This window comes from Delphinus delphis, chromosome 11, assembly GCF_949987515.2.
Source record: "Delphinus delphis chromosome 11, mDelDel1.2, whole genome shotgun sequence".
NCBI classification, from domain to species: Eukaryota; Metazoa; Chordata; class Mammalia; order Artiodactyla; family Delphinidae; genus Delphinus; species Delphinus delphis.
The window spans coordinates 6,936,889-6,954,076 of NC_082693.1; the positions used below are offsets into that span (position 1 = coordinate 6,936,889).

The following is a 17,188-nucleotide window of genomic DNA, read 5'->3' on the forward strand; positions in this document are numbered from 1 at the left end:
GACGTCGTTGCTGTATGGGTTAGAGATCGATGATTTGAGAAACCTTGACTTTGGGGGCAGAGATAGAAAAGTGGGAGCAAAAGGGTGGTAATCACTGTAAGTTCTGGTTCTCTTTCTGTTCTCCTATTTACAATAACTGGCACCCCCCGGGCCTCGGTGTCTCCAATTGTCAACCCTGCTGCTGCCCTTGCTATAAGAAGCAAGTTTTAGTGCTTTGAACTCCTTAGAGAAAAGCTTTAGAGAGATAAATGTGGGGCGTAGGGGGAGGAGGGCTGTTAATTTTAGCCTGGGGTTTTCCAGCTGGCACTCTGTTTCCATCTTGAATCACTTCCACACCCTGAGCTCTGCCTGGGAGATCCCTCCTCCTGGGGGCTTCCCCACTCCCTGGTTTGGTCTGAGCCACAATGGTAAGCATTCCAGAAAAATGCTTAAGAGAAGCCTGGCTTAGTCATTTGATGCACAGCTCAGGAGGCAAAGAAAGCATACAGATGAGAGATGCTGGTCCCAGTAGTGATGGGTGGCCTCCAAGAAGCAAAGGGGTAGTATGGCCACTGTTTGTGTTCTTGGTCTGTGACTAAGCAGTGACTCCTTTGCCACCTGGAGCCTTCTGAGGACCTCCCGAGGCCCCATAGTTTCAGTTTCAACACTACATGAGATAAAGTTAGGATCCTTCCCCAGGGCCTCCTGACTCTTCCTGGTTAGCATAACAATGGGATTTAGTTTGGGATCATTCCTTTAGGACAACTCAGAAGACTCGGACATCTTTCTCCTCTGTCTCTCCCTGCCATCTGACTTTCCATGGGGAAGGAGGGCATTTAGGGAGAAGGAACAGGTAAGAATTTCCTGTGTCTTGCTGGTGTATTTTAATTTATTTAAATTTAGGGAAACAGCAGTCTAATCAGGTGATAATTAAGTCCCTCTTCATTAGGGACCTTCATGTGTGCCTTTTGAAATGGATGAGCCCTGGGGTCACACCGTCCCTCTGAAGAGGAAGGTGATAAGAGACATGTGCTGTCCGGGCACTTCAGCTCTTCCCCTTCTGCGCCTCCTCTTCCCCCCAACCCCCACCTGACAAGGACTAGATTCCTGTGGGGAAGGAAGGGAAAGGGCAATGAGGCTTCCTCTCCCGTCAGTCTCCTCCCCCTCGTCCTCAGGTCCGTCCCTCACTGCCTCCAGCCCATCCCAGCAGCACCTCTTCCTGCACTCTCAGGTCTCATCCAGCCCTCTCCCTTCCACCAGCTTCAGGCTGGGGTCTCTTCAGGTCCCACTGGGTTGACGCTGAGCCCGCCTCAGCAGCGTGTTTGCCTCGCACCTCTGCTTTTAGCTGGTTCATCACTCCTTGGCCCGGGTCTGCTTCTTTCTTCTTTTTCTTAGGGAGTCTGATGACCCGAACCCACAAACAGCTCTGATCCTGAGAAATACACTCCCTCCACCTCGCTCACTGTTGTGTGCTTCGTGGACTCAGCCACACTTCACTTGAGTACACAGTAAAGCGCCCCAACCCCTACAGCACCCACCTACAGATGCATGGACATTCCTGATTCTAACTGCAGAAATAAACACATGGAGGCCAACACAGGCCAGGGCAGCCCCCCTCTTGCACGTGACCGTCTCCTCTCCTCCCTGGAGCGCCCCCATTTCCAGGGAGCAAGTGGGGCACAGATGGGGGTGGGGGGAGAAATGGGACCTGGGTGGTTACCATGGCAACGGAACCTAGCAACAGCTGAGAGGCTGCCGTGTGGGTTTTTGCAGGGCTGTTACGAGAGCCAGACCTAGAGCTGGGGGCTCAGAGGTGACTGATCCCAGCTGGGCAGCCTGCTTTCCCTCCTCCAAACGCACCCCTCGATTCCACGCCCACACCCCAGCAGTGCCTCTCAGAGAGGGCAGAGCGGGGAAAGCTAACGAGAGCTAACCGCGGGGCTTCTGGGGGCAGCTGTGGGCGGGGGCGGGTGAGGGAGCAAGGCTGCAAATAAAGCAAGCAGGGCAGCCAGCCTCTCTACTGCGGCTCCCTCTCACCGCTTGCCCGTTGCTCCATTTTTCCTTCTCCTTTTGCCCTTCAACCTCCACGTGTCTATCCGCGCTCTCCTCTTCCTTTTCTTGCTTGCGCCGTCGCCTGTGCTTCTACGTAAGTTTCCCTTTTCTTCTACCTCCTTTTTCGTGGTCTCTCTTGACCTTCTCTAGCAATTAACAAACCACTCTTCCGGTTTCTCTCTTGCTCCGGCTGCTCCTTGTCAAGACTGCCCCCTTCAGAGTCTCTTCCTTCCATTCCATCCCGAGTCAAAGCCCCCGAATCCCAACCCCGGGTCAGAGCAGGCCAGGTCACATCGGGTCCGGAGGGGTTACCCGCACTCCCCCCCATCCTTCTTTTCTTCCCTCTTAGCTGCCCATCGCCCCTCCTCCTCTTCTCTCTGTGGGGCTCATAAGGCAGAACCAGGGGACTCAGGTATCTTGCAAAGGCTTTATTTGAAAATTTTGAAACTTACATCCCACAAGAATTCAAGATTATCACCACAAGAAGAAAGAGATAATACAAAAATATATATCACAGCATAGGAGCCAGGTAAGAGAGGGAAGTAGGAAGGAAGGTGGGAAAGCCATGAGAAGTCAGGACAAACCTGAGGGGGGGGCGGTGCAAAAGGAGGGAGAGTGGAGGAACCAAGGAGGGAGGGAGGGAGGGAGGGAGGGGCGGATTGGGAGGCAGAGCTCCCGATGGCCTTGAACCAGCTGGCTCCGGTCCCTGGCAGCCTAGGTGAAGTTACGGAGGCCCTCAGGGAGGCCGGCAAGTGGAGGACTGGCTCAGGGGGCTCTGAATTCCAGAGTGACACACACAGACAGCCAGGACAGACGAGACAGAAGGACTTGGGAAGCAGGGGAGGGCACATGGGAGCCCCTTTCTCATGTAGTGCAGCGGGTGACTCCCCAAAAGCCATCTCCCAGACAACAGAATTTAGCAGTGGAGGGGGTGGGAGTTTGCGCCCTCAGTACTCCCATTCCCACAGGGAGCCCTCAGAGCGGGATGGGGGAGACAGCGAAACACGTGACGCGGAGCGGGATGGGACCGCGACAGATGGAGGCCCATGGAGCCCCCAGCTCACCTCCCACCCACCTCCGGGGCAGCATGCAGGGGCCACAGAAACTCAATCAGTGAGTGTTCGTGAGGCGAGAGTGTGAGCATGACACACAACGCCACGGCGCGGGGCCGCGACATGCACACGAGAGTCCACGGGAGTCACCCACTGACCTCTGAGTGACGGGCCACTGAGCGATGGGTGGGACGGGGGAGAAGAGAAAGGGAACAGTGTGAGACGAAAGGGAGGACGCGAGGGATCCGCGGAGGGGGGAGACGTGGCTAGGGAGACTGGCCGTACAAGAGCATGAGTGTGTGCAGTGGCTCGTGAGGGGAGAGGTGAGTGTGCAAGGCTCTCATGTGAGTGTGCCAGGGCGGGGCCGGGGGCCAAAAGCCACAGATATGTGAGGCCCCCACCTAAAGGAGGCTGAGCAGGCGCGCTCACCCGCGGGCTAGCGAGTGTTCCGAGGCGCCCACGGCCGCCCTGCCCTCAGCGGGATGGGGGCTGTGCCGGCCCCTTGGCCCCCTGCTTGGTGGCAGCCCAGGCTTGGGGGGGATCACAGATTCACCAAGGGAATCCTGAGAGGAAAAGGGAAAGGGCACCGTCAGGAACCAAGAGGCAGGCCAGAATCGAGAGGGCAGTCCAAGAAATAAAAGGGATCAAGTTTAGGAGGGCAGAGTTGGAGTTAAATGGCAGCATGAGAACAGGACGCAGATCCACAGACAGCGGGAGATGGAAGGGTGCCCCGGCGAGGAGGGGTCCAGTCTCCCGGGGTGGGGGGGCAGGTCTGCCTCCTTTCCACCCGCCCGGGAGGGAGCGCCCCAATCCCACAGTCGCAGCCCCGAGGTGCCTCCCCTGCCCGCCCTCCCAGCCCTCTGCCCTGCCCTCACCGGTTCAGCTGGAAGGCTGGAGCCCCCTTGGGCTGGGGCATCCCAGGCCGGGGTCCCCCTCGGGGCTCCTCGTGGTCAGGGGTGGGGGTGGGCGAGTCCCCGAAGGCCCCCAGCACAGTGACCCCGGCTGGGGACAGGTCTGTCAAGGGCTGCTGGCTCTCCTCCTGCCTCAGGGCACCTTGCTGCCCAGAGGGCCTGCGCCGCTTCTGGCTACGGTCCCAGCTGGTGCCCCGGAAGGAAAGAGGTTCTCACACACTCAGGAAGCCCCCAACCTGGGCTTCCAGCGCTGGCCACCCCTAGCCTCCCTCAGGCACCCGCAACATCCTACGGCAGAGAAACCAGCCTCTAACAGGTCCCTAAGCCCCGTGTCCTGAGACCGCGTCCACAAAACCACTTCCTCTCCCCGCCAGGGGGCTCGGGAATCTAAGCCACCCTCTCGCCTGGTTCAGATCCACAGAATGAGTAGCTCCTCCCCACAGACACACAGAGTCCCCCAGAACCGCCTCTCCCCCACGCATACCCAGCAGAGCCATTTCAAACCTCCGCAGCAGGCGCCTGGCAGCTTTAGTTCTAGTTCAAAGTCAGCTAATGACCTGGACGCCTGAGTCTAATGATTCTTGCAGTCAAGTGGGAAGGACTGAGCAACCCGATATGAAGTGTGTGCAAAGGAAGCTCAGATTTTTCTCCCTCCTCCCCAGGCAGCCTTAAGAAGGGGCTCTGCAGAATGGGTCGTGCAGGATACGGGGACAAGGGCTGGCCACCAAACCCCAGTGCACACAAATGACTCCCCCCCTCTCCCATCACCCTTGTGTTTCCCCAGAAGGGATCTGCACTCATTTCTCAGAGCTTCCCCCACCCGAATCCTTCCTACCTTTTCCCAAAGTCTTGCCCTAACCCACCACTTCCTATCCCACCGCCAGCAAAACCGCCGCCCTGGCTCCTTCCCTCCTTCCAGCCAAATGTAGCCAAACATTGATGGGGATGCCAGCATCTCCTCCCCCCACCCCAGCTTACCAGAACTTGAAGATGATGCCAGTGGCCACGAGAACAATGATGACGGAGATGGTAATTGTGACGTAGAGCTGAGGGTCCACACCTGCTTGGGGTAGGGAGAAATTTTTAGGGAGGCTTGAGGTGGAGGGAGCTGAGAGAGGCTGGAGATTGGGTTGGAGCGTTGCCGTTTGAAGCCACATTGCCCAACTCTTTCTGCTTCTCTGGAGCCTCCCCACTTTATTTTTATCATCGGCTTTCCGCAGAGTTTTCAGCTCTTTTCCTCCCAAATCCTTTTTCTCCACTTCTCCAAATCTTCTATATATATGGGATGAGGAGGAGGTTCCAAGGTCACAGAGATCTTCTCTCTCTGCACAGAAACTAGGGGCTGGAAACGTCCATCTCCACCCTGGCCCCACCCCCAGACCACTGGCCCCGTCTCAGCGCTCCCCGAGCCGAGATGTCACCCTTAAGGGCTCGTTCATTTCCTCTGCCTGGAATACTCCCACTGTTTCCAAGGTCCCGCTTAAATGTCAGTTCTTGGAGGGTGTCCTGATCCCCAGGCAGAAGTAGTCTCTCCCTTCTCTCTCTGCCTAACAACATGCTGTGCACACCTCCACTAGAGAATGTATTACGTTGACTCATCCCCGAGTGTTTACACATCTGTCTTCTCCAGTGGACCTGAGCTCCTCTGAGGCTCAGATGCATCTTGGTCTCGGCCTCCTGTGCCAGCGTTAGTGCCCAACACATTTGTGGAAGGAGCTAACAGGCAGGAGGACCTCTGTTACTTCCTTTAGAGTCTTCAGCCAGCCTCCCCACCCCCAAATCCCTACCAACCTCCCCGACTCCCACTCACCTTCCCCGCGGCCCCCGAACAGGACTGGCCGCAGGGTGGCGGGTGCTTCTCCAAGGCTAAGCCCATCTCCATCACCCCGCATGGAGTCTGAGTTGGGGTGTGGGGTGGCCAGCCCATGCGGGGCTGCGAAACCATAGTCCAGGGGCAGAAATCCAGGATTGGCAGAGTTGGGGTCCCCCCCATCCTCTCGAGACACTGTAGGACCCCACACAATAGCCCAGGGGTACTGGGATGAGGGTGGCCCCTCTTCAAAGCCTGATGGGGTGGCCGGGGGCGAGGTGCCCGGCAGGACTTGCCGACGTGATCTTGGGACCCGCGGGGAGCGGCTTGGTGGAGGTGCTCGCTCCCACACGCACACATGGCGTGGGGCTGAGGGCCCTCCCCGGGCACAGGGGGGCCGGGCTGGGGCTGGTGGGGTCCGAGGGGAGGAGGAGGAACCTTGGGCAAGCGGTGGGAGGGGCAGCAACAGCAGTGGCCAGAGAGGGAGGAGATGGGACAGCAGCAGCGCAGGCCTGCGGGAAGGGAGAGAGAGCGGGTGAAACCAAGGCCATCTTGGGCTTATGTGTGCAGAGGACAGGCCGCCTCCCTCCAAGACTCTGTGCAAAAAGTAGGTGGGCCTTGGGAAGACTGGTCTCATTTCCCATCTTCCTAGGGTCTAGCCCTCAGGATGGAAGGCCCCGGGTGGGCCTAGGAGGGAAAGGGCCAAGACCCCACGGAAAGTGGCTTCCAAGCTTCCCCTGCTGGGCCAGACTTACCACATTCTGGACTCCATGTCCGAGATCTTCCTCAGAGATGACCCAGATTTTCAGCCTTTACTGGGGGAGAGAGGGGTCGTCACATCCCAACCCTGCCCTGAGTACTTCCCCAGCTCATTCATCCACCAACTCACCTCCATCTCCCCTCCCAGCTGTGGCGGCCAGCTATGCTGCTGCCACTCAGGAGCCACGGCTGCCTAGCATCCTCTTGCGGGGGGTGGGGAGCGGGGAGGGGAACCCCCAGAGTGGTCCCCTGTCTAGTCCCCAGCCCCTATCTACACAACTTCCCAGGTCCCTGTTACCTCCCCCCCCAAGGGTCTACTCTCACTTCTCTGGCTTCCTTCCGTCTCACTTCCTCTGCCCACAGCTCCTAGCTTTTCTTAGATCTTAATTTAGAGCCAAGAACCTTGTGATTCCTTGAGCACCTACCGAGGGAGGGAGGGAGTCTGAGTGGGGGAGGGAAGAGGAAGTCAATCTGAGTGAGTGTGTGAACGTGTGTGGTTGCACGGGGGAGCATCCCCGCCTGCCCACCCCACTTGTTGTCTGAGGCCTTTCTCTTATGATTGAATGGCCCCAGGAATCTCGTCTTCAGGAGCAGGGGAACAGGAGATGGAGGGATGGAAGGAAAGAGAGAGGAGGTGGGCGGGAGGAAAACTACAGAATATAATATTTGCTCAATGTTCCATCATCCAAATGCATAGGTGCCCTCTGAGGGGAGGTGGAGTTGGGGAGAGGCCACCCCCTCAAATGTAGCTCTCCTGGGTAAAGAGTCCTGGGAGAATCGGGATGGATGGTTTTGAAAGAGGAGGACACGTTCTCAGAGCTGAGGGTGGTGGATCCAGGCGGCGGCAGCAGGCTCCCCAGTGAATGAGGATATGACACTTGGTGTCCTCTGGATTCTGGGTCTAAATCTGGACATTAAACCCTCTCAGAGAATAACAGGGGAGTAGGTGGGAGAGTCTGGGGAAGGGATTGGGGAAGTGGGCTGTGGGGAGAGATGTGAAGGCATGATGGCCTGAGACAGGGAAGGCTGGTGAAGCGTGAGAAGGGAAGAGAAAGGTGAAGAGGAAGCAGATGAAGGGGGCTAGTCCTGAAGGAATGGACTTGGGGGGCGCAGAGGAGATCGGCAGCTGGAGGATGCTGAGGAGGGGAGTAAAGGTCAGGGAGGGAAGCTGAGAGGGTGAAGCGGTCACAGGAGCGGGGAAGAAGGAGGAAGGGCAGGAGGAGGAGGAAGGAAAGGTCCAGGCAGGATGGGAAGTGGAGATCGTGGAAGGGGAAGGGAGAAGAGGGATGGAGGGGACCAGGGATGGGGAGGAAGGAAGGGGGAAAGGAGAGAACATGGTACTGAGGACAACACGAGACAAGGAAGGGACGGGGGACGGAAAACGGGAACAGCAAAGATGGAGGAGATGGAAATTGTTTCTTCCAACGGAAAGGGATACGGAGCTACGGAGAGAGGCAGGGATGGGGCCCAGGTGGGAAGAAGGGAGACGGAACCGGGAAAAGAACGATGCTGCAGGGACAGAGGAAGGCGTGTGAGCCAGGGGAGGGGAAAAGGGCTTCCAGGGACGTCTGTGGCCAGCTGACTCCAGGACCCACTCGCCTCTCCGCCTGTGCATCCCACCTCCCCAACCAACGTCATCTCCAGTCCCCGGACCCCGCACCCCTTAGTCACCCCGTCCAGGAAGCCCCAAGTCCCCTGGCTGGCGCGCCACCCCACCCTCCCCTCCCTCCTCACCGACCTGTTGTGCGCAGGAGACGAGCTGGGGGTGGGGCGGGAGCCTCGGGCTGGGGGAACCGGGCCCCATCCCCAGCGCGGCCGCGAGCCCACCCCTCCCACAGGCCCACGCTCCCTGGACAGGGCTGGAAAGCGATAAGGGGGGCGGGGGACGAGAACCAGGAGGTAGGCGAGGGGTCTCCTCGGGCGGGAGCGCCGAGAGCAGAAAGGGAAGCCGAGGATGGAGGATGCAAGGAGCCGGGGGCTGAGCCCAAGGCGGGAGGAAGGCAGCGGCGGGGACGGCGACCGCTGCGCCAGGAGGGCAGGATGGAGTCGGGACCCGCGGAGCGAAGGAAAGCGTGGTGGGGAAGGCGCGCTTATGCGCTGGAGGCTCGAGCCGGGCGAGGGACCGCGCCTGGAGGGGCGGGGGGCGAAAGGCGCGGAGTCGGGGAGGGCAGGGCCGGGCTCCCTCGGGCGGGGGCGTGGGGGTTCCTCTCGCTCACCTGCATGCCTGGCGCGGCGGCGCGATGGCTGCGGGAGCTCGGGGCTGCGCCGGGCTGGGGGGTCGCGCGAGCGTGTGGGGCACTGGGCATGGTCGGGGGATTCTGAGGGCAGCGGGGTGCTGTAGAGGGTGGGGGCGGGCGCCCGGGGCGCGGGGCGGCGGCGGCGGCGGGAGATGCTCGGCTCGGCTCGGCTCGGCTCGGCTCGGGCTGCGCTCGGCCCGGCGGGGCTCGGCGCGGCAGCTCGGAGCGCTTGGTCTCCGCCTCTCCCCCTCCCGCATGGTTTAACCCTCCCGCTGCCGCGCCTGGGGAGCCGCGCCCGGCTGCGACCCAGGTGCAGAATGCGAGAGGGCAGCGGAGGGTGAGCACCGTCCGATTCCCCGGGTTCCGGTGGTGGGCTTCTCCACCCTTCACCCCACCTCCATGAACACCGTTGGTTGCCCCGGTCAACCTCTGAGATTCTGAGTCACCCAAAGCTCTGTGACCCCAACTCTGTTTCGCCCCAGCTGGAGAGTGCTGAGTGCTGGGGATGAGGTCGGGGTCAGGGTGGGAGTGGAGACCTTGGATTATCCCAACAGCTTGATCCCCTGATTCCATTCTGGTCCTGCTGCAATGCATTCTCCCCGAAGCAAACCAAACGATCTTTAAAATAGGTAGACCGAGTTGCATTACTCAGCTTTTCTTGCGCTCAGAGTATCAAACTCCTCACCGTGACTTACAGGGCCCTGTATAACCTGGCCCCGCCCCTCCTATCACTCTTCATGCCTCTGCCACACTGGACCTGATCTATGTTACTGTAGTTAGAAGGGCTTAACCTGCCACAGGGCCTTTGCATTTGCTGTTCCCACTGCCTGGAATGTTTTACCCTGGCTTTTCACAATGATTCACTCATTTCATTAAAATTTCAGTTAGATCCAATGTCACCTCCTCTGCGAGGCCTTCCCTAACCTCTCTATCTAAATGGGCTTCCCCTGCCCCCACTCTCATCCTGTCCTACCCGCCCCCCCTTCAGGTTACCCTGTTTTACTTGAGTTGCACTTCTAGGACAGTACACTCTTCTAATTTCCTTCATCCTCCCTGGCTTTTCCTTCTCCGTCTTCTGCCTGCCCTCTAAATGTGGGAACTTGCTAGGGCTTAGTCCTTGGCCCCCTTCTCGTTCCACATTCTCGGTCCAGTGATGTCATCCAGTCCCAGGGCTTAAATACTATGTAAATGTCAGCAAGTCCTAAATTTATATCCAGCGCTCCAGACTCGTTTATCCAACAGCCTACTTGACATCTCCACTTGGATGCCTAAAGCCATATAAAGCTCCTATGGCTCAAATAGATGTCTCGAATTACCACTGCTGCCCCCCGCCCCCCGCCAGTCCATCCCTCTCCCAGTAGTGTTCCCCATCCAGGGGTATGATGGCTTCTGCTTGTTCAGGCGAAAAACCTCGGAAACATCCTTCCTCCCTTTCCCTTTTCTCACTGATTCCTACCGTGTATCTAATTCATCAGCAAGTCCCGTGAGCTCTGCATCTAAAACATGTCCTGAATTCATCTCCTTCTCTCCATCATTGTTATAATCTTGCTATAATCTTGTTGCTTCTGCCCTTGCCCTTTACAAACTAGTCTTCACAATATCTAGTAATTTTTTTATACAGCAGGTTCTTATTAGTTATCCATTTTATACATATTAGTGCATATATGTCAATCCCAATCTCCCAATTCATCCCACCACCACCACCCCCAACCCCCCGCCGCTTTCCCCGCTTGATGTCCACATGTTTGTTCTCCACATCTGTGTCTCAATTTCTGCCCTGCAAACCGGTTCATCTGTACCATTTTTCTAGGTTCCACATATATGCATTAATATACGATATTTGTTTTTCTCTTTCTGACTTACTTCACTCTGTATGACAGTCTCTAGATTCATCCACGTCTCTACTAATGACCCAATTTCGTTCCTTTTTATGGCTGAGTAATATTCCATTGTGTATATGTACCACATCTTCTTTATCCATTCCTCTGTCGATGGGCATTTAGGTTGCTTCCATGTCCTGGCTATTGTAAATAGTGCTGCAGTGAACATTGGGGTGCATGTGTCTTTTTGAATTATGGTTTTCTCTGGGTATATGCCCAGTAGTGGGATTGCTGGGTCATATGGTAATTCTATTTTTAGTTTTTTAAGGAACCTCCATACTGTTCTCCATAGTGTCTGTATCAATTTACATTCCCACCAACAATGCAGGAGGGTTCCCTTTTCTCCACACCCTCTCCAGCATTTGTTGTTTGTAGATTTTCTGATGATGCCCATTTTAACTGGTGTGAGGTGATACCTCATTGTAGTTTTGATTTGCATTTCTCTAATAATTAGTGATGTTGAGCAGCTTTTCATGTGCTTCTTGGGCATCTGTATGTCTTCTTTGGAGAAATGTCTATTAGGTCTTCTGCCCATTTTTGGATTGGGTTGTTTGTTTTTTTTAATATTGAGCTACATGAGCTGTTTATATATTTTGGAGATTAATCCTTTGTCTGTTGATTCATTTGCAAATCTTTTCTCCCATTCTGAGGGTTGTCTTTTGGTCTTGTTTATGGCTTCCTTTGCTGTGCAAAAGCTTTTAAGTTTCGTTAGGTCCCATTTGTTTATTTTTGTTTTTATTTCCATTACTCAAGGAGGTGGATCCAAAAAGATCTTGCTGTGATTTATGTCAAAGAGTGTTCTTTCTATGTTTTCCTCTAAGAGTTTTATACTGTCTGGTCTTACATTTAGGTCTCTAATCCATTTAGAGTTTATTTTTGTGTATCATGTTAGGGAGTGTTCTAATTTCATTCTTTTACATGTATCTGTCCAGTTTTCCCAGCACCACTTATTGAAGAGACTGTCTTTTCTCCATTGTATATCCTTGCCTCCTTTGTCATAGATTAGTTGGCCATAGGTGCATGGGTTTATCTCTGGGCTTTCTATCCTGCTCCATTGATCTGTATTTCTGTTTTTGTGCCAGCACCATATTGTCTTGATTACTGTAGCTCTATAGTATAGTCTGAAGTCAGGGAGTCTGATTCCTCCAGCTCCATTTTTTTCCCTCAAGACTGCTTTGGCTATTCAGGGTCTTTTGGGTCTCCAAACAAATTTTAAGATTTTTTGCTCTAGTTCTGTAAAAAATGCCGTTGCTAATTTGATAGGGATTGCATTGAATCTGTAGATTGCTTTGGGTAGTATAGTCATTTTCACAATGTTGATTCTTCCAACCCAAGAACATGGTATATCTCTCCGTCTATTTGTATCATCTTTAATTTCTTTCATCAGTGTCTTATAGTTTTCTGCATACAGGTCTTTTGTCTCCCTAGGTAGGCTTATTCCTAGGTATTTTATTCTTTTTGTTGCAGTGGTAAATGGGAGTGTTTCCTTAATTTCTCTTTCAGATTTTTCATCATTAGTGTATAGGAATGCAAAAGATTTCTGTGCATTAATTGTGTATCCTGCAACTTTACCAAATTCATTGATTAGCTCTAGTAGTTTTCTGGTGGCATCTTTAGGATTCTCTATGTATAATATCATGTCATCTGCAAACAGTGACAGTTTTCCTTCTTCTTTTCCAATTTGGATTCCTTTTATTTCTTTTTCTTCTCTGATTGCCATGGCTAGGACTTCCAAAACTATGTTGAATAATAGTGGTGAGAGTGGATATCATTGTCTTGTTCCTGATCTTAGAGGAAATGCTTTCAGTTTTTCACCATTGAGAATGATGTTTGCTGTGGGTTTGTCGTATATGGCCTTTATTATGTTGAGGTAGGTTCCCCCTATGCCCATTTTCTGAAGAGTTTTTATCATAAAGCGGTGTTGAATTTTGTCAGAAGCTTTTTCTGCATCTATTGTGATGATCATATAGTTTTTATTCTTCAACTTTTTAATATGGTGTATCACATTGATTGATTTGCATATATTGAAGAATCCTTGCATCCCTCGGATAAATCCCACTTGATCATGGTGTATGATCCTTTTAATGTGTTGTTGGATTCTGTTTGCTAGTATTTTGTTGAGGATTTTTGCATCTATATTCATCTGTGATAATTGGTCTGTAATTTTCTTTTTTTGTAATATCTTTTTCTGGTTTTGGTATCAAGGTGATGGTGGCCTCATAGAATGAGTTTGGAAGTGTTCCTTCCTCTGCAATTTTTTGGAAGAGTTTGAGAAGGAGGGGCGTTAGCTCTTCTCTAAATGTTTGATAGAATTCGCCTGTGAAGCCATCTGGTCCTGGACTTCTGTTTGTTGGAAGATTTTTAATCACAGTTTCAATTTCATTACTTGTGGTTGGTGTGTTCATATTTTCTCTTTCTTCCTGGTTCAGTCTTAGAAGGTTATATCTTTCTAAGAATTTGTCCATTTCCTCCAAGTTGTCCATTTTATGTCATAGAGTTGCTTGTATTAGTCTCTTAGGACGCTTTGTATTTCTGCAGTTTCTGTTGTAACTTCTCCTTTTTCATTTCTAATTTTATTGATTTGAGTCTTCTCCCTCTTTTTCTTGATGAGTCTGGCTGATGGTTTATCAATTTTGTTTATCTTCTCAAAGAACCAGCTTTTAGTTTTATTGATCTTTGCTATTGTTTTCTTTGTTTCTATTTCATTTATTTCTGTTCTGATCTTTATGACTTCTTTCCTTCTGGTAACTTTGGGTTTTGTTTGTTCTTCTTTCTCTAGTTCCTTTAGGTGTAAGGTTAGGTTGTTTATTTGAGATTTTTCTTGTTTCTTGAGGTAGGCTTGGATAGCTTTAAACTTTCCTCTTAGAACTGCTTTTGCTGTATCCCATAGGTTTTGGATCGTCGTGTTTTCATTGTCATTTGTCTCTAGGTATTTTTTGATTTCCTCTTTGATTTCTTCAGTGATCTCTTGGTTATTTAGTAACATATTGTTTAGCCTTCATGTGTTTGTGTTTTTTACGTTTTTTTCCCTGTAATTGATTTCTAATCTCATAGCGTTGTGATCAGAGAAGATGCTTGATATGATTTCAATTTTCTTAAATTTACTGAGCCTTGATTTGTGACCCAAGATGTGATCTATCCTGGAGAATGTTCCATGCGCACTTGAGAAGAAAGTTTAATCTGCTGTTTTTGGATGGAATATCCTATAAATATTAATTAAATCTATCTGGTCTATTGTATCATTTAAAGCTTGTGTTTCCTTATCAATTTCCTGTTTGGATGATCTGTCCATTGATGTAAGTGAGGTGTTAAAGTCCCCCACTATTATTGTGTTACTGTCAATTTCCTCTTTTATAGCTGTTAGCGGTTGCCTTATGTATTGAGGTGCTCCTATGTTGGGTGCATATATATTTATAATTGTTATATCTTCTTCTTGGATTGATCCCTTGATCATTATGTAACGTCCTTCCTTATCTCTTGTAACAGTCTTTATTTTAAAGTCTATTTTATCTGATATGAGTATTGCTACTCCAGCTTTCTTCTCATTTCCATTTGCATGGAATATCTTTTTCCATCCCCTCACTTTCAGTGTGTATGTGTCCCTAGGTCTGAAGTGGGTCTCTTGTAGACAGCATATATATGGGTCTTGTTTTTGTATCCATTCAGCAAGCCTGTGTCTTTTGGTTGGAGCATTTATTCCATCACGTTTAAGGTAATTATCGATATGTATGTTCCTATGACCATTTTCTTAATTGTTTTGGGTTTGTTTTTGTAGGTCCTTTTCTTCTCTTGTGTTTCCTACTTAGAGAAGTTCCTTTAGCATTTGTTGTAGAGCTGGTTTGGTGGTGCTGAATTCTCTTAGCTTTTGCTTGTCTATAAAGCTTTTGATTTCTCCATCGAATCTGAATGAGATTCTTGCCGGGGTAGAGTAATCTTGGTTGTAGGTTCTTCCCTTTCATCACTTTAAATATGTTATGCCACTCCCTTCTGGCTTGCAGAGTTTCTGCTGAGAAATCAGCTGTTAACCTTACGGGAGTTCCCTTGTATGTTATTTGTCGTTTTTCCCTTGCTGCTTTCAATAATTTTTCTTTGTCTTTAATTTTTGCTAATTTGAGTACTATGTGACTCGGCATGTTTCTCCTTGGGTTTATCCTGTATGGACTCTCTGCGCTTCCTGGACTTGGGTGGCTATTTCCTTTCCCATGTTAGGGAAGTTTTCAACTATAATCTCTTCAAATATTTTCTTGGGTCCTTTCTCTCTCTCTTCTCCTTCTGGGACCCCTATAATGTGAATGCTGTTGCATTTAATGTTGTCCCAGAGGTCTCTTAGGCTGTCTTCATTTCTTTTCATTCTTTTCTCTTTATTCCGTTCCACAGCAGTGAATTCCACCATTCTGTCTTCCAGGTCTCTTATCCGTTCTTCTGCCTCAGTTATTCTGCTATTGATTCCTTCCAGTGTAGTTTTCATTTCAGTTACTGTATTGTTCATCTCTGTTTGTTTGTTCTTTAATTCTTCTAGTCTTTGTTAAACATTTCTTGCATCTCCTCGATCTTTGCCTCCATTCTTTTTCCGAGGTCCTGGATCATCTTCACTATCATTATTCTGAATTCTGTTTCTGGAAGGTTGCCCATCTCCACTTCATTTAGTTGTTTTTCTGGGGTTTTATCTTGTTCCTTCATCTGGTACATAGCCCTCTGCCTTTTCATGTTGTCTATGTTTCTGTGAATGTGGCTTTTGTTCCACAGGCTGCAGGATTATTGTTCTTCTTGCTTCTGCTGTCTGCTCTCTAATGCATCTATTCCTGATAAGAGCCCCTAGGAGGCTCTAGAATGTCCTGTCGCTATCCCTCCTCCTGGCCCCACTTTTCATGTCAGCTTGGTTTTTAGTTCAGCCATTCTTTCTTGAGATTCCTTTCAAAACAGGAGAACTCTTCACACTCCCTGTCACCTTTTGCCAGTTGTGGGCAGTGATTTGACTGTGGATCCAAGCCCCTTTGATTGGATTCCTCCAAAGAAAGTTCAGCACTGGGGATAAGCACCTTTAACTGGAAATGTTGGCTTATCTGCTGCTAGTGTTGGAGGGTCTCCTGCAGAGGCAGCAGGTGGCTGTGGCTCACCGCGGGGACAAGGACACTGGCAGCAGAAGTTCTGGGACGTGATCCTTGGCGTGAGCCCTCCCGGAGTCCGCCATTAGCCCCACCAAAGAGAAGGTAGTCCTCTAATAATGTTTTGAAAATCTAAATTGTATCATATTCTTGCCTGCTTAAAATATTTAAGTGGCTGGGGGCTTCCCTGGTGGCGCAGTGGTTGAGAGTCCGCCTGCCGATGCAGGGGACACGGGTTCGTGCCCCAGTCCGGGAAGATCCCACATGCCGCGGAGCGGCTGGGCGTGTGAGCCGTGGCTGCTGAGCCTGCGCGTCCGGAGCCTGTGCTCCGCAACGGGAGAGGCCACAACAGTGAGAGGCCCGCGTACCGCAAAAAAAAAAAAAAAAAAAAAAAATTTGAGTGGCTTTTCATTGTGCTTGGAGTAAATCTGAACTCCGTGTTAGGAGAGGCCCTCCAGCTCTTACTCCTCAATATTCAAGCAATGTGCCAGGTCAGACTTCTTGATGTTCTAAACATCTGAAATTATCCTCTTGGCACCCTGTACTTTTCATCCCCTCTTCCTGGAATGCTTTGCCCCCCGCATCTTCACCTAGTTGGCTCCCTCTTGTCATTCAGCCACCCACTGTGTCTCATTGGTATGTTTCACTGTTTTTCCAACTCATCACTCTCTGAAATGATCTTATATTTGTTTACTGTTTATTGTCTGACCCCACCCAGCCCCACAGACACTAGAGAACAAAGATCTCATTTGCCTTGTTTACCCTGTATCCTTCCTTGGCACCTGACAGATAGTAGATGCTCAATGTTTATTGCTTAGCGAACTTCACCTGGGACCCCTGCCCACTCCAAGCTCTTCATTCTCTCCTGTGTTCTCCACCTGCCTTTCCGGTCTATCTGCCTGCTCTCCCTGATCTCTTCCCTGTGCAGAATGCTTTAAGCCAAGTCTCTGCTTACACCCCTGCCCCTCCAGACTCTCACGCCTCATCCCCTGCGTTATTAGTATCATTAGCCTGACACACTCGCCTCCCGGAAGGAAACCTGCTGTTCTGACCAGCATCTGCAGTGACTGCCCTCCTGCTTGTCTGTCCCTGACAGCCCTTCATTCCGAGGTCAGAAGACAGTGAGTGAGCCCTCCTCCTAGTGTCTCCCAGTGGCAGGGGAAGACGGTGCACATTGGATTCAAACCGGGCCATGTCAGGCAGGGTGTGCAAATCCTGGGCCCCAGTGAGCCCCAGCTTCATCCTGAGGATATGATGGGTGTGGGTCAAATTTATCAAGTGAATATTCACTGGCAGTGTAAGTGACTTTTACACTGAAGACTTTGGGTCATTATGAATTATTTCTCATATTCCTGATTGATTCATTCTTTCAGTGACTTTTTTTTTTTTTTGCGGTACGTGGA

The 17,188-nt window shown here is 51.2% G+C and overlaps 1 protein-coding gene across 3 annotated transcripts; it reads right to left on the minus strand.

The window, feature by feature from the left end:
* Positions 1–2,446: 2,446 nt before the first annotated feature.
* PIANP (PILR alpha associated neural protein) lies at positions 2,447–8,918 on the minus strand. 3 transcript variants are annotated; one of them, XM_060026056.1, is made up of 6 exons: positions 8,780–8,918; positions 6,560–6,619; positions 5,805–6,316; positions 4,973–5,054; positions 3,959–4,180; positions 2,447–3,646 (listed from the first exon to the last, which is right to left on the minus strand). In XM_060026056.1, exons 2-6 carry the CDS (start codon positions 6,574–6,576, stop codon positions 3,625–3,627), a joined length of 855 nt encoding a protein of 284 aa, XP_059882039.1. In that variant the 5' UTR covers positions 6,577–6,619; positions 8,780–8,918; the 3' UTR covers positions 2,447–3,624. The 3 variants fall into 3 exon arrangements, with proteins under 3 accessions (XP_059882039.1, XP_059882041.1, XP_059882040.1); XM_060026058.1 differs by having other exon boundaries at positions 6,560–6,614; positions 8,780–8,859; XM_060026057.1 differs by lacking the exon at positions 8,780–8,918 and adding an exon at positions 8,302–8,676.
* Positions 8,919–17,188: the final 8,270 nt, after the last annotated feature.